Source organism: Bos javanicus, chromosome 19, assembly GCF_032452875.1.
Source record: "Bos javanicus breed banteng chromosome 19, ARS-OSU_banteng_1.0, whole genome shotgun sequence".
NCBI lineage: Eukaryota > Metazoa > Chordata > Mammalia > Artiodactyla > Bovidae > Bos > Bos javanicus.
In genome coordinates, this window is record NC_083886.1 from 44121732 (window position 1) to 44144860 (window position 23129).

Consider the following 23129-nt stretch of genomic DNA (forward strand, 5'->3'; position numbering starts at 1 on the left):
TGAGGGTAAGGGTTCAGTCCCTGGTCGGGGAACTAAGATCCGGCAAGGCACAAGATGCAGCCACAAAACAAATTAAAGTTTTATTCAATCTGGGATGTTCAGTAAAGGCTTAGGACATTTAACAAACTTGTTAGTTGACAAATGCTACATGTATTATCAGATGCTAACCAAAGCCTCAGACAAAGGAATGCCAAATCCCACTACCTGAATCAGAGATCATAGAGCCAAACAAATAAAACTCAACACTCAATAATCAAGCTGTAGGTAATGACCTCCAGGTCCTATGATGGACCATGAACCTGGGCCTTCTGTTCAACCTCAACAGAAGTCTGCTCTGAAACTGAATCTGTAGGCTCATCACAAAGTAATTAGGTTTTAAGCTTTTTTCACATTTATTTAAAACAATCAATCATTTAGTTTTTACCCTGATTAAGATCTTTCATCTCTAGCAGCAAACTATATTTCAATTCCAATTGCATCTTATGATATAACAGCAGCTAATATTTGCTGAGTGTTGACTATGAGTCAGGCACTGTGCTAAGTGCTCATGCATCATCTCATTTAACCCCGACAGACAGGTCAGTTCTCAGCAGAAATGGAAAACACGCCCTGCTAATAACTGGGAGGATTTATGTTCAGCTCACCTAATGTACACAAGCACCTCAGTTTCCAACCCATTTCTGCAGAGGAGGAGGAGCCTCAAGCTTGTCAGAGATGGCCTCTTAAAGAAAACTTACACTGCAACTTCTCCAACTCCGAGAAATTCACACGTTCTAACCTGTTTGCCTATAAACCGAGATTTTAAGGAAGTTTCCCTGCTTCTGGGAGAAGGAGGAGCAAGGCACTATTGTTAATTAAGAAAAGGCTGAAATTAAATTCCCACGTTTCACAAGTGTTCCTAAAGGGCTTACAGCTTATTATTTTAAAGGAAGCAAACAACCATTCCAGGCTCAAAAGGAGGGGAGGCCTGGCAAGCTTACTGTCACCTCTGAAGCCTTGCCCTTCACCTGGGCAAATTCTAGAGGGGCCTGCCAAAGTCTCTGAAGACAGGCAGCCCTGAGGAGCTGTTTCGTCGGGGGAGGGGAGATTCAAGGCTAACGGAGGCGCTCTGACCCCACCCTCAAACTTCAAAGGAAGCAGCCAGATCCTCCCAGAAGAGGCCGGCCGGCCTGCCTGCGGATACTCTGGGAGGGCGCGCGAACTCTTCCGACGGCAGGGCGGGAGCTGGCAGGGAGGCCCGGTAGGGTTAGGGGAGGGAAACTGAGCCCGGGAGAGGACAGGCGTGGGGCGAGCCATCGCCTTCTAAAGAAGCCCAGAAGATTCTTGGCGGCCGGGGCTGGAAGGCGGCCGAGTTCTCCTTTAAAAAAAAAAAAAGAGAGAGAGAGAGAGAGAAAACAAAACCTAAAAAAAAAAATCCTCGTCTGAGCTTGACTCTTGGCCGCGGTGCTCTCACCAGCGTCTGTGCAGCGGCTCCCAGAAAAAGCTCGCCAGACGGGGACAGACCCACAGCCCAATCGAGCGGAAGAGCGGCCAGAAGCCAGCCCACGTCGGAGCCAGGGCTTGGAATGTTGGGGGCGGGGGAGAGGCCGGACTGCACCGACTCTACAATAATTGGTTCGGAGACAATTGGCCATCCATATGGAAAAGATAAAGTAGATCCCTATCTTACAGCAGGCCTGCAAATAAGTTCCAGATGCACTAAAGACGTACAAGGAAACAAGCAAAACTACTATTGGGCTGTGGGACGAAAACAGCGAAGGACAGCTTTAAAATAGTGGGAGAAGAGGCAGGTCCTTTAAGAAGGAATAAAACGTGCAAATCGTAATTGAAGAGATGGATAACTTTGTCTACATTAAAATGAAAATCGTCTCTGAGGCAAAAGACATCATATACAAAGGGTAAAGACAAGCCATAGGCCCATAATATTTGCAATCCATAAAACCAAGAAAAAATTCGTAGAATATCTTGAATTAAGAGAAACAGCCCAATAGGGAAAAAAAAGAGGGGGGAGCAAAGGAAATAAACAGGCAATTCCCGGGGGTCAGTAACAAGAGAAAATTGAATCAGCTTTGATTGTGATCCTAACTGGAAGTTACAGCTATGAGTTACCTGGAGCTGACAAAAATGAAGATCTGATAACCCAAGTGTGGAACTGAGTATAGGGAAATAAGAATGCTATTGCTGGTTAAAAGTATAAGTTGGTACAACCATCTAGGAAAAAATATGCCAAACCTGGCAAAGTTGAAGCTGCACAAGCTCTTGGTAAAGATATTTTTCTTCAGGTTCACAAGTGGTTAACTCCTGTAGGCATTTGATGTAACAGCAAATAAGTGGAAACAATCAAATCACCCCTGTATGGAAATAGAATAAACTGTTTGTATCCATCCAATTAAATACTATGAAGCAGTTAAAAGGAACAAAATGAATCTACACTATCAACATAGCTAAATCACTAAAGCTAAAGTAGGGTGAAAATAGCAAGATACAAAAAGATATTACACTCTGATACCATTTATGTAAAATTTCAAAATAATATATAGTAAAAATTCAAAATCATGCTTGCATGTTTAAAACTTTTTGAATTTTAAAATAAAATAGAAACCACAATGAGATACCATCTCACATTCATTAAGATGGCCTTTTTTTTTTTTTTTTAAAGTAACAAGTGTTGATAAAGATGTGGAGAAACTGGAACTCATGTGCATTGCTGTGGGAATGTGAAATGGTGCAGCCACTGTGAAAAATAGTATGGCAAGTCCTCAAATAAAGGAAACACAATCCTGCCATGATCCAGCAATTCTGCTTCTGGGCATATACCCAGAAGAATTGAAAGTAGGCACTCAAACAAGATATTCTACACCCATGTTCATTAACAGCGTTAAGCAGAAGCACGCCAATGTTCATTGACAGATGGATTGATAAAACACAAAACGTGGTATATGCATACAATGGAATATTATATAGCCTTAACAAGGAATAAAAGTATGATATATGCTGTAACATGGAGTAACCTTGAGAACATTACCTAGTGAAACAAGCCAGACACAAAAGGACAAATACTGTGTTATCCCACTTGTACGAGGCACTTAGTCAAATTCACTGAGACGGAAAGTAGAATGGTGATACGGGCGGGGATACTGTTCAACAGGTAAGAGCTTGGGAAGGTGCCAAAGTTCTGGAGGTGACCGCTGCAGACCGTTACAGAACAATATGCATGTACTTAACCTCACAAAATTGTAATTTAAAATGGTTAAAATGGTAAATTTTATATATATATAATTTGAAAACAGAAATTTAAAAGAAAATTGGCTTGAATTCAGCCCCTCTACCTAGCAGAGCAGGCAGAGCCGCTCACCTACCTATAAAGCAGAGCGCCGGTGATTCCAGACACCTGGACGTCCCCTCCCTCACTTCCCTTCCCCCACACCCGGTCACTCCCCGCGGCCGGGCGCGTCTCACTGCGCAGGCGCAGAGCTGGGGCGGGTGGGCAGGAGGGGGCGTGGCCTCACTCCGCGCCTGTGCGGAATTCCAGCTGCAACTGCTGTGGGGGAAAATGATGCCCAGGTTGGGCTCCCGGGCCGCCGGCCGAGAGGAGGCCCGCACTGCACACGCGCAGACCGAGCATCCGCGTCAAAAGCAGAAGAGAGCGCGCGCTCCCCACGTCCTGCGCGCCCAGCTGCCAGGCGTTCGTCCCTGCCGTGACTCCCGCCGGGCCTGGCCAGGCTGGCGCGGCCTCATCTGAAGAGCGATGCCCCGGGAGATCATCACCCTGCAGCTGGGCCAGTGCGGCAACCAGAGTGAGCGAACGAGAGCCGGCCCAGCTAGTCTCCGGTTCTGCCCCTTCGGGCCCCACCCGAGTGCTTGGCATCTTCCCACATCCCCGCCCCACCCCCGCCCCGCTTCCCTTCCACAAACCTCCTGCCCTACTGCGCAAGATGAACCAGGTCCCAGACACCCAGAACGAGAGACATGCCTCTAACCCTGAGCTGTCACGGTTCCCAGACCCGGGCGTCTTGGGTCCACCCTTGAATGTGTGACAGTGTCTGAGCCTCACCCTGGGCTCCCGAGCCCTCTGCTAGAGGGCTTTAGCAGAGCCAGGCATCTCTCCCCATCCCCTAGTTGGGTTCGAGTTCTGGAAGCAGCTGTGTGCCGAGCATGGTATCAGCCCCGAGGGCATCGTGGAGGAGTTCGCCACCGAGGGCACTGATCGCAAGGACGTCTTTTTCTACCAGGTGCCCCCAGCGACTTAGCCAGAGTTGGCAATGGCCCAGGAGGCCTGAAGGGAAGGGCTTGGGTACTGGGTACTGGGAAATCCACTGGGCAGAGGAGCCAGGGCGGCTGGTTTGAAGGAGGAGGGCAGGCCCGAGCTGATTGGGCCCCTCCTGGACTCCTCTTGACAGGCTGACGATGAGCACTACATCCCGAGGGCAGTGCTGCTGGACCTGGAGCCCAGGGTGATCCACTCCATCCTCAACTCCCCCTATGCCAAGCTCTACAACCCAGAAAACATCTACCTGTCGGAGCATGGAGGAGGAGCTGGCAACAACTGGGCCAGCGGATTCTCCCAGGTATCCAGGTGGCCATCCCAGAGATTCTTGATGTTCCCTTCCTGGGGTAAGGCAAGCACAAGCAGTCTGGTGATTAGACCGTACTGACAGTAAGAGACAGGGGGCTACCCTGATAAGAGGGACAGACACACAGAAGTTTATGCAAAGTAGCATTTCTGGGGTGAGGGCCACAGTCGGGGCTCTGCTTGAGGTGTCAGCAGTGTCCCAAGGTAGAGTTACTGGTGCTGAAAAGAGATGCTGTCCAGAAGCGTCATCCTCACGTCTCTATAGATGTCTCCTCCCTCCTCATGTCTCTATACAGGGTGAAAAAATCCATGAAGATATCTTTGACATCATAGACCGAGAAGCAGATGGAAGTGACAGCCTAGAGGTGAGGTTTGGCCCTTTAGGGGAGAGGAGGGAGGAAGCTGAGAAGTGCTGGGGAAAGTCAGGAGGTAGCCTCCCTGGTGGCTCAGATGATAAGGAATCAGCCTGCAATGCAGGAGACCCAGGTTCAAATCCCTGGGTTGTGAAGATCCCCTGGAGAAAGGAATGGCAACCCACTCCAGTATTGTTGCCTGGAGAATTCCATGGACAGAGGAGCCTGATGGGCTAACGTCCGTGGGGTCACAAAGAGCCTGATCAGATGTGTGATGGGGACAATTCAATTCATAACTCTTTCATTGAGTATCAGATGTGAGATGGTGAAGTAAATAAGGTTCAGTTTGTGTCCTCAAGAAGATCCTAATCTGGGTGGCATCAGCTCCTTCCTTCTCAAGGAGCCTCACACTGGATGGATATAGAGGAAGCCCTGAGACTTGAGCGGGTTGGGAGGGGGACATGAGACAAGCCTGAAGCCTCTCCCCCAGATCCCTGGAGACTGCCTCTCCATTCCTTCCCCTGCAGGGCTTTGTGCTGTGTCATTCCATCGCTGGGGGGACCGGTTCTGGCCTGGGCTCCTACCTCTTGGAGCGATTGAATGACAGGTAAGCCTGTATTTGGGAAGAGGGCATTAGCTCTGTTTCCCTGGGTAATGTCTTTTCTTTTGTCACTTTTTTCTTTTGGCTGAAAGCCCTATTATTACTGCCCTCGAGGTATAAGTAGGAACAGAGCCTGGCCTCCCAGGGACCATCTTGGAAGCAATAACTTCCAGGAAGCAAGGGGTCTGCATAGGTGGGGGAGAGGACCTAGGAGGGAGGGAGGTTTGATGCTTCAGGTTTATCTGTTTTGGCTTCTGGGCTCTAAAGTTCTGCCCTCACTCCTTTTGTATAAGGCCTTGGTGGCACTTGGGAAGGAATGGCCCCTGTTATCCCTGGAGAAGACAAAGAGGGGCAGTGATGAGAGTCCTTCCAATTCACTCTGCTACCTTCCTGTTTCCCTCTTCCTCACCCCCAGGTACCCCAAGAAGCTGGTACAGACATACTCAGTGTTTCCCAACCAGGATGAAATGAGTGATGTGGTGGTCCAACCCTACAACTCACTGCTCACACTCAAGAGGCTGACCCAGAACGCCGACTGTGTGGTGAGCATGGGAGGAGGAAGTGGGGCCTTTGGCCTACCTCCCCAAACCAGTGAGACACCTATACTCTGCCCTTCCCAAGCCCTTGCCCAGAGAACAGACAACCAACAAAGCCATACCTGGTGGCCCAAAGTATGAAATAAGAACCTGACCCCAAGCTTCTCATAGTCCCTTTAGGCAGCAGGACTCTCAACAAAGTGAGTAACACCCCCCTCCCACATGTCTCCACTTAGCCTATTTAATACCTACTCATGTTTCCATTCTCAGCCTAATGGTTACTTTCTTAGCAAAACCTTCCCTCACCACCCAGACAAGGTCAAATTCCTTTGTGCTTATTTCAGGCGTAACTATACTTTTCTGTTGTTTTATATTCAATGCCAGTCTCCCCTCTCTAGACCAGGGGTCCCCAACCTCTGGGATCTAATGCCTGATGATCTGAGGTGAAGCTGATGTAATAGTAATAGAAATAAAGTGCACAATAAATGTAATGCACTTGAATCATCCTGAAACCCCACTCCTACCCCGGTCCATGGAAAAATCGTCTTCCACGAAACTGGTAAAGTTGGAGACCGCTGCTCTAGACTATAGACCTGGTGAGGGGGAAGACCATGCCTATTTTACTCTCTATGGTTTCTCCAGAGCCAGGTACCATGCATGGCACATGTTGGACAGTCAAATATTTCTCTAATGCACTGGATGGTAGAAAAGTGTCTCCCTGATGCCCCAGAGACAGTACTTGCCCTTTTAATGAACACACCTACTTCCTAGTTTTGGAGTTTAGAGGGGGACTAAGCTAATAACCTATTTCTCTGCCCCGTTTCTCCTCAAAAAGGTGCTGTGACCCTCTTCTGTCCCCCCAGGTGGTGCTGGACAACACTGCCCTAAACCGGATCGCCACAGACCGCCTGCACATCCAGAATCCCTCGTTCTCCCAGATCAACCAGCTGGTGAGCCCCCCGCTCCTGGACTCCCTCCTTCCCGAAGCACCATCTAGGGAAGGGAGGCCCCCAGGACAAGGCCCATGACCCGGCACCCTGTCCCCAGGTGTCCACCATCATGTCAGCCAGCACCACCACCCTGCGCTACCCCGGCTACATGAACAACGACCTCATCGGCCTCATCGCCTCGCTCATTCCCACGCCACGGCTCCACTTCCTCATGACTGGTTACACCCCCCTCACCACGGACCAGTCGGTAAGAGCAGCCCTCAGGCCCAGCAGGCCCTGACCAGCCTTTCCCTTCTCTCTGCTGCACCCAGAGGCCCTGCTTCCTGGCTGACTTGCTCTCCTCTCCCCCTGCCCGTGGCGCCCTGCAGGGCCCAGGCTATATGGAGTCTGCTGATGCTTCTGCACAAGGGCATGAATTAGCTGAGCTCAGGGGACTGAGATCTCTGATCCCTCAGTGAGGACCTGAATCTAAGGACACTCCCTAGAGAGACCAGGCTCCCCCGCGTCTGATGGGGCTGTGCGTCGCCTCGTGCTTTCTGTCCATGCGTCTCTCAACTGTGCCCTGAGTGCTGGGCTGCCCTGTGGCCACTCTCCCCTCAGGTGGCCAGCGTGAGAAAGACCACGGTCCTGGATGTCATGAGGCGACTGCTGCAGCCCAAGAACGTGATGGTGTCCACAGGCCGGGATCGCCAGACCAACCACTGCTACATCGCCATCCTCAACATCATCCAGGGGGAGGTGGACCCCACCCAGGTAGGTGAAGCCCCTTTGTCCTACCCCCGGAGCCCATAGGGGTAGAGGAGAGGCTACCACCACCATTCCTGTGCCCACCCCAGGTCCACAAGAGCCTGCAGAGGATCCGGGAACGGAAGCTGGCCAACTTCATCCCCTGGGGCCCCGCCAGCATCCAGGTGGCCCTGTCCAGGAAGTCGCCCTACCTGCCTTCTGCCCACAGGGTCAGTGGGCTCATGATGGCCAACCACACCAGCATCTCCTCGGTGAGCCTGGCTGCCTGGTCTGCTTTGGCCCCTCTTTTCCACCTTCATCATTCTCCCCCAGATCCAGTCCAACCCCCTGTCTCATCCTGGCTCCCATCCTGGAGATTTTTATCTTTTTCAGCTCTTTGAAAGTTCCTGCCAGCAGTACGACAAGCTGCGGAAGCGGGAGGCCTTCCTGGAGCAGTTCCGGAAGGAGGACATCTTTAAGGATAACTTTGACGAGCTGGACAGGTCCAGGGAGGTTGTACAGGAGCTGATTGATGAGTACCATGCAGCCACTCGACCAGACTACATCTCCTGGGGCACCCAGGAGCAGTGAGTCCTCCGTACTGCACCCTCTGGACAGTAAGCACAGTCCCATCATACTTGATTCCTCTGGTCCAAAATCCCCTCACCAACAAGGTTCTAGATTTTTCTCCAATTCAAGAGTGGGCCTTGCTTCTTCCTTTTGACGCCTTCACCCTTGATATGCTTATTTAGCTCTAATAAAGTAATAAAGCTTAGTTGTGAATATAGTCAGGCCTTGGTCTGTGAATAGCTGTCAGGCCTTGGTAGGCGAATACGGGGGACAATGAAACGATCTCCGTGGTGCCTCACAGTTCCCAGGCATGTGTTGGTAGGGTAGGCTTTACCTGCTCTAGTCTTACCAGGTAGTCCCAGTCCGTGTGTCCATTGTTTCCATGAGCATCCCTGCCTAGAACCAGGCTGTTTGACTGGAGCCAGCGTTACTGATGTCTGCTGTCTCCTCTGTGCCTAAGGTCCTGCCCGAGGGTGGATCTACATTGCCCATATTGCCCCAGCCTCCTCCACTCAGGGCAGAGGCTGTGGAGGCTGCTAAAAGAAGGCTTGCAGCATTCTGAGCAAGTCAAGAAAGCCAAGACTCTGGATTCCCAGGCCCAAGGCATTTAGATCCTCAGGAGTTAACCCAATTCAGCTTGATCTGATAAAGCAGTAACAGAGCTCAGGAGTAAAGCTGAGCCCATCCCGATCAATGCATTGTCTGTGCCAGAGAAGTTCTTGGGTCTGATCCTGCTCCAGGCTTCTGTTCCAGGCCCAAAGCAGTAGGCACATTAAAGATGGTCCCAACTAAGACCCAGAAGCTGGACACCAGGGTAGGACTGGGTAATGCCAGTCCTGGTGACTCACTGTCCTTGGGCCTCAGGGACGCCAAGAGGCCACCCCCATGCCACTCAATGGAAGAAGGATGAGTAATTGCCAGCTTCCAAAACTGCCCTCTTGCCTGCCCCACCCACTACCCTAGGGCAGCATACTGGCCACGAGGAGGTTAAATCTAGAAGGTCAAGGAGGGTGGAGCCCTGCGGTGTTCAGACTCCTCTCAGTGCTGGTAAAAGCCTGGGAGTGTGGGCGTCCCTGGGGGTGGAGCTCTGAGCTCTGGGGCTCCAACTTGTCCCACTGACAACACTCCTACAGGAAGGGTTTGTGTAAATAAGGATTTTTTTTTTTTTGCTTCTCTTCTACAAATAAATTAAGAAACAAACTAGAAAATTGTCTGCACCCATTGCAGCCCTTGCGTGTGGGGTATGCCCTGTCCCTGCAGGGCCAAAAGGGTCCATGGTTCCCTGAAATCTCAGAGTAGTCCAGATCCAGGCTGGAGGCAAGAGGGAGGTCGTGACCTCTTGGCAAGCTCAGTCCTGCAGCTGCCCCAAACAGCCCGACTGTCCCTGGGGCTCGTCCAGGCCCGGGTGCTGGCTGGGAGGGGAGGTGTCTGGCAGGTCTTGGCATGGAGGAGGGCTGCTGCTGGGCCTCTCGGGGGAGGGGTTGGCCAAGTAGGCATTCACCAGCTGCACGATCTCTTCCACCTAAGAGAGGACAGAGGTCAGAGTACAAAAGGGGCCAATGAGTTCTCCTTTGTCTCATCCTCCCCCCAGGCTCCTTCCCAAGGCCTTATGTGAGCTGCCCTCCTCAACCTTTCCTTCCTCATCACCACTCTCCCTCATTCTGTGCCTATCACACTTCTGCTCCTCTGTTATCCTAAGGCGAGTCTCATCTCAGGACCTTTGCACTTGCAGGTCCCTCTGCCTGGAAAGCTGTGTCCCAGGATCTCCTTTGGGTGTTGTTGAGTAGCTTTTCCTGACCATCCTACCTAATGCTCTGATCCCCTCCAGTCACTTCCTGTCTGACTACCCTTGCCTTCATAGCATTTGTCACTGTCTTTAACAGTCTTTGATCCCTTGTTTCGTGTCTGATGGCCAGTACTAACGTAAGCTCCTTGAGTTTGTCTTTGATCACTGTGGGATCCCTAAGGTCTAGGGCTGTACCTGACCCATGCTCAATGTTTCATAAATGTTTAACACCCTCTCCCTCCCTTCCTCCTTCTACACCCTCTTCCCACTCACCTGGGGACTCTGCAGGAGGAGCTGGCTCTCTCCCACCCTCAAGGCCAGGGTGTGGGGACCCATTAGCTGGCAGGCGGCCACACGGCCATAGCTGACGCTGTGGATGGGCTCTGTCTCACCCGGCCGCGAGAGGGACATGGCCTTGGCTCCCAGGCCCAGGCATAACTTCTGTGGAGCGCCCCCACCAGGCTCCTGTGGACGTGGACAGACAGGCAGAGTCAGGGTGGAAAGGGGGGACCCTGCTGCATTATTTTTGGTGGAGGGAGATGGCTGTGAGCAAGAGGTTTCCTGGTCCCTCCCACCCCCCACATGATCCACAGCTCCAGAGAGTGAGGGCCTCAGGGACAGTGATTCCTGGGCTTTGAGATGGGCAGCTGTGCTGGGTGTAGGGAGCGCAGTGACCCACAACGGGGGCCTGTGGCTCTGGGGCAAAGGTGTGGGGCTTGGGCCACCAGAGTCCCCCTCTCCCTTCTCCCCCTCACCGTGCTCAGCTCCAGAACGTCATACCGAGCAGCGCCGAACCCTGGACACTGCGCCGCCAGAGCCAGGTAGGCAGCCATGGCCTCAGCTCGGCCCATGCCCCGTAGCCGCTTCCAGCCTCCCAGCACAGCAGCCGCCCTGCCAGCGCCACCTCCTCCCTCGCGGGCCACGCTTCCAGCCGTGCGGCCGGCCCCGCCGTGCCGGGCCCGCTCCGCCCGCCTCTTGGCCAGGCTCGGGCTCCAGATCGCCCCGGCCAGCAGGGCGGCGGAGGGGGGAGGCCTGGGCACCGGGCGGGGAGGGTCTTCACGCGGCCGGGCCGGGGTGGGCAGCAAGCGGTCCAGGCGCGGCAGGGGCGCCCGCGGGGGGAAGTCCCGGTGCAGGCTCTGCAGGCGCAGCGCCGCCAGGGCGCGCAGCGTGTCGTCGGGCGGGGGCGGCCGGCCGCGCAGCAGCAGAGCGTGAGCCTACGGGGAGGCAGCAGGCATCAGCACGGGAGCCGCGGGCACCGTCGCGAAGACACCTAGGGTGCGGAACTGTAGGTCTGGGTTGGAGCACCGCCTCCCCCGGGGTTGTCATAAGGATGAAAAGCGAAGGCCCAGAAAGGGAGGGGTTCAGGCTACGGGGTCTCCCCCAGGCGTGAGTGCGGGAGAGCCTCACCTGCTCAAAGAGGAAGGGCAGTTCGTGACCGTCTGGGGACAGCCCCTCAGGGTGCAGAGGTCCGTGAAGACGCAGACATAGTCTCCAACCGGTGTCCGGAGGGTCCTCCAGCCCGGCTTCCTCCGCCGCCAAGCTGCAGAAAAAAGAAGGGAGCGATACGGCCGGGTAGCAGGGCCCCGCAGGCGGCAGCCCAGGGAAAGAGGCGAGGCCAGATGTTTGGAGGCGGGGCCCGCCCGGCCGGAGTGGACCGCGGAGGCGAGCCTCGGAGCCCGACTGCAAACCGCCGGCGGGCAGGAATCCGCCTGTGAACTTCACCATGCCGAGGCCAGCGCTCGGTAAACGTTTACTTAGGGATGGATTGAAGCAGAGAGGCCAATGGGCTAACGGAGAGCAGGGCTGGGGCTGGACATTTACTTCTCAAACCTGGTGAGCACGTCGGCCACGAGAGTCCCCCCGGCCAGGGCTCGTTCCTGCGCCCCTCGTTGCTCGTACAGCGCGAATGTATTACGGCTCCGGGTCAAGCCCAGCCGCCCCACCAGCTCTCGAGCCACCTGGAAGGCAGGGAGCATAAGAGGAAAGTCAGGCTCAGACCACGCAGGGGGCCTGCCAGTACTTCTGGAAGGGTCCAACTGGAGGTATCTTTCAGGTCTCTTAGTCCCGCCACACGCAGCCCATACCCAACTGATGACTCTCAGACTCGGGCAAACCTAGGGTCCCGGCACCAGGAAAGCCAGGCACGGGACGCTGGGAGGCTGAGGTTTCCGGGGTTCTCTCTGGTCTTACCTCTCCCGCCGTGGTGTGGGAGTCTATGGCCACAGGGCAGGCACCAGCCCCCGGACAGTGCACGGTGCACAACAACTCCTGCCGTCGGCTCAGCGCGGAAATCTCGGCCAGCGATGGCACCAGCTCCCGGCCGCGCGTCCGGCCCAGCGCTCTCCGTATGAAGCGCGCATATTCCGCCAGTTCCGAGTCCGGGAGCGCCTGCTCAGTCCTGGATTAAGGACAACTGGAGGGTTAGTGCTCCCAGGGCTTTCCTTCTCCTCCCCACTATTGCCTTCTTAGCTCAGACTTTTATTTCACCTGGCCCGATTCCCTCCCCTCCAACTCTAAGTTCCTTGAAGGCAGCACCACCAGCTGTTCTGAATCTAAACACCACCCCACCCCACCCCCACGCTCTGTAAGGAGCTGAATTACTTTCTAAGGTCCTTGGCAGCCTATCTGCCCTCTCCCACTTCCCAAAATTTCCATGCTCCTCCTTTGGGTTGAAATCCAAACTCCAGCCGCATTCTGCCTTCCAACCTAAAAGTCCTGGCACTGGACTGCATCAGCCCCGAGGAAAAACAGCCTTTTAATAATTCTTCCGCTCAAAGTGGGAGCCTTTTTTGTAATTCCTCCGCCCACAAGTGGGATATGAACTTGTGATTCCCACAAAGGCATTGCGCTCCGGAGCAGCGGCCCTGACCTTGGGCAAGTCCCTTCCCTTCTCTGGGTCCAAGTTCTCCATCTGCCAAACCCTTTGGAATGGCTGCCATTCTTTCTCAGCTCCCTCCGCTCCCTCGCCTTGGCCTTACCCCCACGCCTCCCCTCTCACCTCTCCAGATGCCCAAGGAGGTGTCCCCGTACGGCTCCCCCTGGCCGGAAGGTGCAGCTCATGCAAGTGAGGAGCTGCCAGTACCGCAGGGCCGCGGGGTCTTGGGTTGCTGGCGGCCCGGGGGGCCCCGCGGGGCCCGAGGTCTGCTTAGCCAGCTGCAGGAAGAGTTCGTCTCGGAGCGCGGGCAGGTCCCGGCAGGTCTGGAGCACACCCTGCATCAGGGGCCCAGGGCGCCGCGCCCCCTCCAGGGCCTGCAGCGCCAGGAACAGCCTCACGGCCTCCTCGCGCAAGGGCGCATAGCCGGGACCTGAGGGAGGGTGGGGGCGGAGGGACGGTTTGGAGAGGGGAAACAAAGACGGGCCCTGGGAGGAAGGCGTGAACCGCGGGAAGGTCAGAAGGAGTACAAGGGGACAGGGGTGGCAAGGAGGGGAGAGTGCGAAGGACAGGAAGAGTGAAGGGAAAGCAATGGTCCCCACAGAGCCAAATTCAACCCCTGCCTCCCAGGAATCTCCTCCTCTAGACCCACTAAGGCTAGGCTTCAAGTTAGTAACTTGGAAAAAGTGTTAGTCGCTCAGTCGTGTAACTTTGCTTCTCCATATAGTGACTCTTTGCTTCCCCATGGACTGTAGCCTGCCAGGCTCCTCTGTCCACAGGATTCTCCAGGCCAGAATAATGGAGTGGGGAGCCGTTCCCTTCTCCAGGGGATCTTCCCAACCCAGGGATTGAACCCAAGTCTCCCACATTGCAGGCTGATTCTTTACCGTCTGAGCCACCAGGGAAGCCCTAGTAACTTGGAGGGATAGACTAAAAGACAGAGTCAAACCGTGGGTTCTGTACTTAGGTACTGAGAGTCATCACTGTGGGCCAGAAAACAGGTTGGACTGAGAGTCAGAAAACCAAGGCTCTTCTCCCAGCTCCCCTTATTCCTCTAGCTTGAGAACCTGGGCCTGTCATTATACCCTTTTGGGGAGAAGTGCAGCTAAACGAGGCCAGCACATTCTCCTGAGGTGGTGGCTTTTCCACCACTTGTAAAGGAAGTATGTCATGGTGTTGAGAGTATAATGAAAGAACAAGAGAGAGTGTGTAAAAGCTCGTGAAGGAACATGGGTAGTCAGAATGAGACCCAAAGAGAAGGTAGTCAGTCAAAGGGGGTCTTTAATTTCTGTGCTGGCTTCCCTCCCCCTCTACCCTGGGTATCAGTCTGCACCACTTCTTGTTTCATCTTCATCCTTTGAAAAATGAGGGGCTAGGGGCTAGTCCTCTGAGGACTGCTAGATCCCTATCAAGTGAGACCCCATCCCAGGGACTTGGGCCATGGCACCACTCACCTGGGGCAGTGACTCCGTAGGGCAGGGGCAGGAGTGGGGCATACAGGGCTCCACTGGTGTGCCTCAGAATTGGGTTTCTTCTGTAAATAAGGGCCACGGCTTCTGGATCCCCACGACTCTCCTAGAGGCCAGGGAAATGATCTCAGTGATGGAGAAGGGAGCTCCCTCGTGAACCCAGAAAGCTTATGGGTCCATCACTCTCCTCTTTCTCCATAGAGTTCTCTCCCTCGCACCTGAATGTCCCTGAGCAGCAGCTGGGTGGGGGTCTCCAGAGGTGCCTTGGAGGCGATCACTTCCCGCAGCGCCACCCCCCAGCACTCTGCCTCTGACTGGCGAGGCGAGCAGAGCCGAACGCTGTGCTTCCGGCCACTCACGGTCACTGACCACAGACCTGGGGGAAAGAGAGGCCGCGGGGGCGGGGGGGGGGGGTGGGCAATCAGGGCTGCCTGGGGCAGCTGCCTGGGGAGGTAGGAGAATCCCCAGGAGGTCTCACCGGTCTCCTTGGGCCTGCGCTCAGGGCCGGACACTGAGCACAGGCTGGTGAGCACTAGGCTCCCGAGCCGCCTCGCCCCCTTCCCGCTGCTGCTGAACTGGTCCAGGGAGTCCCGGGTGAGCACAAACCAGGCTCGGCGCGGGGGCAACCAGGGCCGCGCCCCTCCTCCTCGGGGCTCGCGGTACAGCCAACCTTCGGGGGAAAAGGCGGGAAAGGGGATCAGCAGGATTCGACATCATCCCCTGGAGGGTTGGGATGGGGCCTCTAGAGCGTATGAGGTGGATCCCCACCTTTCACGACGACATCTGGGTCATCTTCAGACGGCCCCTTCTCCGGGATGAGGCTCCGCGTCTCCTCCCAGCTTTGCAGCCTGGGCAAGAGGGGAGTGAGGGTTGGGCAAGCCTGCCGGTCCTGCACCCCGCCTCCAGGAGGCTCTTCTCTAAGGGCTCCCCAGACAGGCCGCGAGGGGTGCCTACTCCCGGCTGGGCACCCCTCCCCCAGGCTGTGGGAACCGCTGGGCCGTTCTGACCTCGAACCAGAAATAGCCTGGACCCCCCCTTCCTCCCCGCGCCCCCAGCCGGACCGCCCCCCGGGACCCTGGCCAAACCACAGCGTCCGGGCGTAAGGCCTCTCCCTTATTGCACAACCGCGGGGAGGGAAGAAGGAGAGGATGGGGGTCCCAGGAACTGGCTGGGGTCTCCAGACCATGGGACTGCAGGGGCTGGGCTCACCTGTCTGAGACTGGCCCACTCCTCATAGGCTGAGTCAACGTCACATCTAGGGGGCCCTGGGGAAACAGGGCATCTCTCAGGCTCAGAACCCTCCTTGCAGGATGCCAGTGGCTTCTGCTCTGGGACAGCGCAGCTCAGGGAATGGAGGAATCAAGGCGTGGGGTGGTGACTGTGACTGACCCAGCGAGCTGAAGCCACTGGACTTGCCCCTTCCACCAGTCTCTACCCAACAGCCCAAGCTAAGAAGCCAAGACTCTTGCCTTGTCTCTGATTCAAGAGGCAATCAGGGGTTGGGGAAGAGTAGAAAAAGCACCAGGCAGAGTCAGGAGACCAGGGTTCTAATACCATCTCAACCATTAATTCCAGTCAGAAACTCGCTGTGGAACCTGGGCAAGCCCCCTTAAGTCTTTGGGCCTTAGCTTCCCAATCTTTGAAAAGGGAGTGGTAGATGAAGTCCTTTCTTGCTCTGGCAGACTCGAAGTCACCCCCTCCTCCTCATTTTCCCTTCTTTGGCTGGTGGGCGTTCAGGCTGGCAGGCAGGTGGTAGGCACGGAGGTGAATGAAGGGAAGAGGAACGCTTTCAGTATAGGAGTTTCTCCAAGAGCTTCTTATCCCCTCCCACAGACACTCCTGAAACTCAGTGGTAGGTAGAGACCCTGCCCTTTTGCTGGGGCTCAGGCCAGGCTGAAGAATACTCTGCATGGAAGGTACAGTCCAGGATTTTGCCCTCCCTCCCCCATCCCACCTTCGTGCCCTGGAATTTCTACTGTAGACTGGGGTCTAAGAGAGGCTGAAAACCCATCCAGGAGCCAGGTCAGGCGGGAGGAACTGTGCCAGGGTCCCATTGCGACCAGGCAGCTAAAGCCAGGAGGCGGGGGAGGGGGGCCAGGGACACCTGTCCCCAAGCTCTGGGGGAAGGGGGGTGGAGGTGGAGCATGAGGGAGGCAATGGCAGTGGTTCACAAAGCCGACCCTGCCCAGAATGGAAGCTTGGGGACGCCTGGGTCCAGTGCCTTCAGGGGCACAGGTCCTCTTATTTTCTGGGGGGGCCAAGAGGGGCTCTCAGCCACACCACCGTAGGGGCAGGTGCTGACCCCTCTCTTAGACCAACTACCCTAATCGCAGTCCCCTGCTTCCCTCCCTCCCCCCCTCTATATTTATCCGCCCTCCGCCTCCGCCAGGTGCTGGCGCCGGCCCCGGCGGCGCAGCCCGCCCCACCGGGCACTGAGCCACTGGGCCTGCTAGGGACCCCTGAGCGGGGGATGGGAGCCTGACCCAGGCCACAGCACACGAGTCTGGCTGCCCGGAGTCTGGTGGCTGGGGTGTAGGGGCATGAGAGAGGGGACGTCAGGGGATGATCGTCTCCTACATCAGTAGAGCCTCAGTTTCCCCATGGCAAGATTCGACGAAACCCCGGAGCCGAGTGTCTCTCACCATTCCCTCAGGGATCCCCGAGGAGCTTCACCAGGAAGGGAGAAGAGTTCTGTCCTGAGTGTCAGGGTAATGATGAGGGGTCCTCGGAAAGCTGTGACCCCCCGGCTCCCTCTCCATGGAGCCCCCGCCACGGACCCCAATCTGAGGATACCTGCTTCCCCTCGCCCAGGTCCCTGCGGCGGGAACTCCTGCATCTGGCCCTAGCTCCCTGCGCTCGTGAACTGGGAGCGGAGCGGACCCAGGCGTCCGAGCTGCCCAGCCGGCCTCGCCACATTCCTCGGCGCTGGCGGAGGCGGAAGGAGACGAGATGGGACGCGAGCCCGGCGGGGAAGGGAGAGGCAGGGCCAGGTCGGGCCAGGCGTGACACCTCCCCTGCCTCAGGGCCCCCAGCAGGTGGACAGCGCCCAGCGTGCTGCGCGAGGCCCACAGGCAGATCCCAAGGCGGGCTGCTGCTGGAGCTCTCGAGGGCTTCGAGCCCCCAGGCAAAAACATTCACTGAGAACCCAGTCCACACGGCGTTTGCTGGAGTCGAGCAGGATTAGGCTTGACGGCCGGTTGTAGTGAGAGGGGTTGAGACAAGGCTCCAAACCCCCCGGGGACTTACCCTCCCGCCGCCCGCTGGACTCGGGGTCCGTAGCTCAAAGGTCTCCTCGTCCTCGTCTTCGTCCCCGTCCCCGCTAAGCTCGCCGTCCCCGTAGTCCCGATGCAGAAGAGTAAAGCCTCGACGGCAGCAGAGGAGCCACCACAATCCCCCGGGGAGAGGCATCCGGGCGAGCAGCCGCGGGATGGGGGTGCGGGCAGCCGAGGCCGAGCTGCAGGGGGTCGGGGAAACTGGCGGGGCTCCGACCCGAGCGGGAGAAAGATGAGGCGGGAGGAGGGAAAGGGAGTCGGGGAGTGGGAGGAGGTGGTGTCTGGCGCTGGGGTGCAGAGGGTCGCTAGCTGGAGCCTGCAGGGGGCTCGGAGTCTGGGCCCCCGGAGGGGGAGGGGGGCAAGCGTCCAGGGCTGGGGGTGGGGGGGAAGGAGCAATGTCCGGAGCTGGGAAGTAGTGTCCGTTGTAGTGTCCAGCTCTGTGGGGGGCAGTGTCCGGTGCAGTGTCCGAGGTGGGCAGTTGTCCAAGCTCCAAGGAGGGTCGTGTCCGGTAGGGCGTCCGGTGGCCGGGGCCCGGGCCGCGCGCGCTGCGCTCCCTGCAGCCCGGGGACTGGCGCGCTAGGGGCGCGAGCACAGTGCCGGGACCCCGCCTCCCCAACCCCCTCCTCTTCGGGCCCCCCTCCCTCTTCTTTCTCTCCTCCCTTCTTTACAGGGCTGTGTCCAGTTTTCGTCACAGCCTCTTCTGTCCAATCCCTGTGCCTGGCGCCGGGCGCGGCCACCAATCAACCTACTGAACCGCGGCGGGTTGCATCATGTGCCCCTGGCTTGGTGACAGCGAGGAGGGGCCGGGGAATAGGGAGGGAGGGGGCAGTGTGATGTTAGCCACGCCCCCGCCTCTGAGGTCAGACGCGGACTGCTAGTGACGTCACGGAAGCCCGCCTTCATGCTCTTGTTTTAACTCTTGGCTTACCAACCAACAAATTAAAAGTGCTCTTGGGCAGGAGCTTTGCAGAACAAAGTGCCCATAGGGCATAGAGGGAGGCTCTGAGTGCTGCCCTCCGACTGCTGTCTCGTCACAGGTTTCCTAAGAAAGGAAAGAACCTTAGCTACCTGCGCCAGGCACAGCCCTAGAGGTGTAGCCCTCCGCCCGTGGATGGAGTCCAATTCCTCGATCTGAGTTACCTCTTTGAGGTGTAGAAACTGAGGCAGAGACTCCGGGAAAGTGCAGTCCAGGCCCCGAAATAAAATCTAATTTAGAGCGCACAACTCACTGAACTCCAGTTGAGAGAGTAGAGTGACGGGATTCTAGGGCATCCCGTGGTCTTCGAATGGAGTGGAGGCTTCTCCGGTGACGATCCTACGATTCTGGGTAGGATGGGGTTAACCGAGGCTCTAAGCGGACGGGGCGGGGCCATAGGGGCGGGGCCAGAGTGACCGCGGGCGCGCGCGTGCGTTGCTGACTCAGCGGCGATTCCCGCGAGCTCCGGTGGAGGGTTCCAGGTTGACCCCCAGTGGCTTGGACCTTTTGAGGATCGGCGCCATCTCCGGGCCTTCCCTGGATCCTGGTACCGGGAGGCCGTGCTTCTTAGTCTCAACCCCCGGAGGCTCCGAGAAGGAAAACTAGCCCGAGCTGGGCGGGGCGGGACAGGGCAGGGACGACAGGCCAGCGCCTCCCTGGAGACATCCCCGCCACTCTCCGCCCTTCTCGCCCTGGGTCCCCAGACCCCTGGCTGCAGTGGTCAGGGCAGCTTTGCTGACCGGATGTTAAACTGCGAGAGTTGTGGCACGTGGACACCATTCTGCGTGTCTTGACTATGTAAAACAAAGACTGGGAATCAATGTCTCTAGAGGCCATCCCAGCCTTGTCCTCGCCCCAGATGAGAGAGGCCTGCCCTGAGACTTCTTCGGGATGGAAACCATATACTCTTTTCCCTGTCTGGATCCCAGACCCTTGCCTGCAGGGAAGTTCTTTCCGTTGTCTTTCCTCTGAGCCTGTCCCGAAGGAAGAAGGAGAATAGCTTCACCCCCACCCCCACCTCACCCGTGATAACCACTCTTTGGAAATCTGCAAATTGGAATTCTCTCCTTGGATTTTCTCCAAGGTGAAAACCTCCGACTCAACTTTTTAGATTACTTTTTTGTCTCCAAAAGAGAACCTTAGAAGGGACTCTAGAGTGGTAACTGAATCCAAAAGCACACCCAAAACGGGAATCTCCTGGCCCCGTTCGTACCCCCACACCAGGCATAGGCACACGCAGTCCCGGACAGCCTCAGCCTGAGCATTCCAGAGGCCAGAAACTCGGTACTTGCTAAGGCAGCCATTACTGGATAGCACTCTAGTTGTTAGAAAGCTCTTCCTTACACTGTATCAGGAGGAACCCCCACCCCTCCTCGCCTGGCAACTTTCCCACCTTACCTCTGCTGGCAGAGGCCCGGTGAGAGTGGGTGTCAGTGTCTAGAGCTTTAGCATGCTCAGGAGACCCCCCACCCCCACCCAGGCTCTCGGTGCCTTCCTCTCAGAGCCAAGAGCTGGAGAGTGGGAAGGGGGGGCGGGGGGAACCACCATTTCTGCCCTGCTGCAAATCATTTCCAAGCCGGTGACTCAAAAATAGTAACAGTTGTTGAGTTGCATCTCATTTCCATGTTGTCTATTTAATGTGCCAAAGTACAGAAGCAATTCCTAAGGTCCCTACCTCTTTCTCAGTGCCCCCCACCGACTCTCCCTTCCCACTACTCTCCCTGGAAACATTTCCTCAGCCCGCCCCATCCTCTTGATTCGCAGCCCTAGTGGTCCCAGGAGGAGAAACTGTTGGTCTCAGTGGGAGCCGAGCAGGAAGAAAGGCGGGGCCGGCGGGGGCAGCGGCCGCCGCCGCCGCCGGGGTGAGGCCCTGGACTGCAGCCCCCACCCCTTAGGAGCCTCCGCAGGTCCTGGCGGAAGCGCAGGCCCAAAAAGGCGTAGAGCACTGGATTGAGGCCGCAGCGGGCGAGGGCCAAACCCCCGGTCACCAGCAGTGCCAGATCCTTGCGCTTGCTGGCTGGGCAGCTCCGCTCGCGGGCCGCCAGGAGGTCGGCAGTATCCAATAGCAGGGCGAGACTGTAGGGCAGCTGCAGCACCACGAATGCCGCCACCAGGGCCACCACGACGCGCAACGCGCGCCGGCGCTCGGGCCCCCTGGTGGCCAGCAGCGTGCGGCCCAGGAGCGCATAGCAGGCCGCCATGACGCCCAGCGGCAGCGCGAAGCCCAGGACCACCTGCGCCACGGCGCTTGCCCCTTTCACCGTCTGCGTGAGGCCCTCGGGGAAGATGAGACGGCAGCGCCGCTGGCCTTCCCGGTGCCCATCCTGGCTGAAAAGGAGAGCGGGCAACGCCAGGAGCAGCGACAACAGCCACACGATGACTGAGACCAAGTGTGCACGGCCCGGCGCCGAGGGCCTCGGTCCAGCTGGGAGGGCCCGCGCGATGGCCACGTAGCGGTCGGCGCTGATGCAGGCCAGAAAGAGGAAGCCGGCGTGGAAGGAGGCCGAGTAGAGGCCAGAGATGGCACGGCAGGTGGCACTTCCCAGACTCCAGCCTTGCAGAGCCCCGGCTGCGGCAAAGGGCAGGGTCAGGGCCAGCAGAAGGTCGGCCAGGGCCAGTTGGAGCAGGTGGGCAGAGGTGGGCGAGCGGGCAGCACGTCGGGCCGCCAGATGGGTGGCCAGGACCAGGCCATTGCCGGCCAGACCCAGTGCAGCCACCGTCAGGGAGACACTGGGTTGGAAGGCGCGACTGAAGGCCTGGACGTCGGCCTTGTAGCAGAGCTCTGGCAACGGCTCAACCGAATATGCCTCATCCTCCCCAGAGTAGGGGCCCCAGGAGACCTGAGGAGGCCATAATGAGAAGAGAGACCTTATGAGACAAGCCTCCACCACACGGCTCCCCCTCCCACACAAGCATTCCAAGCTAGGAGCCGGTGTGTGACCAGGTACAATGGTACAGCACACAGGGAGAAGACATAAACTCTTTTCCAGACTCTTCCTAGCATATCCTCGACAGGCCTTGACTTCCGGCGCACCCCTCCTGTCCCTACATCCAGCTTCCTGGGTGACCTTGAGCAAATCATTTGCTTTTCTGGCTCTCCAGCTGTCTAATATAGGTAATGTGGAGATCAGAAATCCCGACCAGCCCTCCTGAGGGGGTGGTTTGAAACGAGGATTGTTTGAAATAAGGAAGATAATGAATGTGAAGCATTTGTGCTCTCTGAAGGCCCAGCGTCTGCATTATTAATAAATCTTAAGAGCTTCCGTTCTTTTGCAGCGCCATCTCCTGGAAGAACACCCATATTCAGACTTTGCCTCAGACTTGGTCCCTGGAATCCTTGCTTGGTCTGGAGAATCGTTTTCTACCTCTCCTTTCCCTTCTCTCCTCCTCACCCCCACCCCTAAGCTTCCAGTACAAGGTTCGCTGAACTACTCATGATGTAAAGGTTGGACTTCAGGTTTTCTGGGCTCAGTTAGGAGCTTAGACCTCAAGATTCAGCTCACCCTTCCTCTCATCCCCAGTCGTGTCCCCCAACCCCAGCCTCTCATTACTAGCCCCTTCTATCTGGAGGGCCGCTGGTCCCAGAGGGTTCCAGACATCCTAGGTAAATCATAGGAAGGCAGAGACTTGGTGCCAGGTGGGGAATCCCATCCGTTCACCTTTACCCTCCCTCCCTGTAACCCTTTCCTCCCCCCTGCCCCCACTCCCACCTGTTCTGCGGGCTCAGTCCCCATCTCTGGCTACTCAAGTTTCTGAGGTAAAGCCACCGGGGAGAGAAGTTATAAACTAATGGGACAGGAAGGAAGGGGCGGGGAGAAGGGCCGAGATGGAGGTGGGGATGAGGGTCTGTGGGCCCTCTTTACCTAACTTTCCTATTCTACCTCCTAAAAAAAATTTCCCTTTACCTTGCCAGTAGAAAAAGAATGGGTTTTGGAATATTATCACTTGGTAGCTACCTGTGGGATCTGAAGAATTTTTTTTTTTAACCTCTCTGAGCCTCGGGTTTTTCATCTGCAAAATGGAGTGAGATAAAAATGCAGAATTCACAGGGTAATGAAGGTGCCTAGCACGCGTGCCTGGAGCAGAATTTGCTGTCTGAAAATGTTAGATTCTTTTTACTTACACTTCTCCCTATCTCCAAGCACCCTCCCTTTCCATCTCCTTGGATTTTCCAGGATCCCCCAGCCGGCCCCTGTCTCCCTTCCCCCATCTCTGCGGCCACAGTCCCTGTAGCCTCGGGTTATTCAGGGTATTTCCCGGTGGCGGGAGGCTCTCTACCCCCGCCCTTTCGCAGCGGGGCTGAGGCGCGCGCTTGCGCGGGGTCTGGGAAAGCGGCGCGTGCCAGGAGAGCGAGGCTGGGGAAAGGGGGAGGTGAGAGGAGAGAGGGTGGAAGGAGAGGAGAGAACAGCAGAGAAGCAGGAACGGCACCTAGGGAGACAAGAAAG

The 23129-nt window shown here is 56.7% G+C and overlaps 3 protein-coding genes and 1 long non-coding RNA gene across 9 annotated transcripts in view; 1 reads left to right on the forward strand and 3 right to left on the reverse strand.

Moving 5' to 3' along the window:
* LOC133232471 (uncharacterized) overlaps positions 1-3495 on the reverse strand; it is a 41504-nt gene extending 38009 nt beyond the window's left edge. The window contains exons 1-2 of the long non-coding RNA XR_009731387.1: positions 3360-3495; positions 2233-2351 (exon numbers count right to left, since the gene is read on the reverse strand). This is a non-coding gene — a long non-coding RNA (uncharacterized LOC133232471). The remainder of the gene's footprint in view (positions 1-2232; positions 2352-3359) is intronic.
* On the forward strand, positions 3495-8526 carry LOC133232464 (tubulin gamma-2 chain). The gene is made up of 11 exons (XM_061391882.1): positions 3495-3797; positions 4120-4232; positions 4401-4568; positions 4870-4938; positions 5454-5533; positions 5943-6069; positions 6927-7013; positions 7111-7260; positions 7614-7766; positions 7850-8011; positions 8133-8526. Exons 1-11 carry the CDS (start codon positions 3749-3751, stop codon positions 8328-8330), a joined length of 1356 nt encoding a protein of 451 aa, XP_061247866.1. The 5' UTR covers positions 3495-3748; the 3' UTR covers positions 8331-8526.
* A 922-nt stretch (positions 8527-9448) lies between these two features.
* PLEKHH3 (pleckstrin homology, MyTH4 and FERM domain containing H3) lies at positions 9449-18328 on the reverse strand. 6 transcript variants are annotated; one of them, XM_061391867.1, is made up of 13 exons: positions 17683-18322; positions 15646-15701; positions 15205-15284; positions 14915-15106; positions 14655-14812; positions 14422-14542; positions 13094-13400; positions 12286-12493; positions 11926-12053; positions 11503-11635; positions 10851-11309; positions 10369-10560; positions 9449-9831 (listed from the first exon to the last, which is right to left on the reverse strand). In XM_061391867.1, exons 1-13 carry the CDS (start codon positions 17842-17844, stop codon positions 9658-9660), a joined length of 2370 nt encoding a protein of 789 aa, XP_061247851.1. In that variant the 5' UTR covers positions 17845-18322; the 3' UTR covers positions 9449-9657. The 6 variants fall into 6 exon arrangements, 5 of the variants coding, with proteins under 5 accessions (XP_061247851.1, XP_061247850.1, XP_061247852.1 ...); XM_061391866.1 differs by having other exon boundaries at positions 11917-12053; positions 17683-18321; XM_061391868.1 differs by lacking the exon at positions 17683-18322 and adding an exon at positions 17230-17676 and having other exon boundaries at positions 11917-12053.
* A 1956-nt stretch (positions 18329-20284) lies between these two features.
* Positions 20285-22516, reverse strand: CCR10 (C-C motif chemokine receptor 10). Its single transcript, XM_061391884.1, has 2 exons — positions 22395-22516; positions 20285-21524 (listed from the first exon to the last, which is right to left on the reverse strand). Exons 1-2 carry the CDS (start codon positions 22416-22418, stop codon positions 20451-20453), a joined length of 1098 nt encoding a protein of 365 aa, XP_061247868.1. The 5' UTR covers positions 22419-22516; the 3' UTR covers positions 20285-20450.
* Positions 22517-23129: the final 613 nt, after the last annotated feature.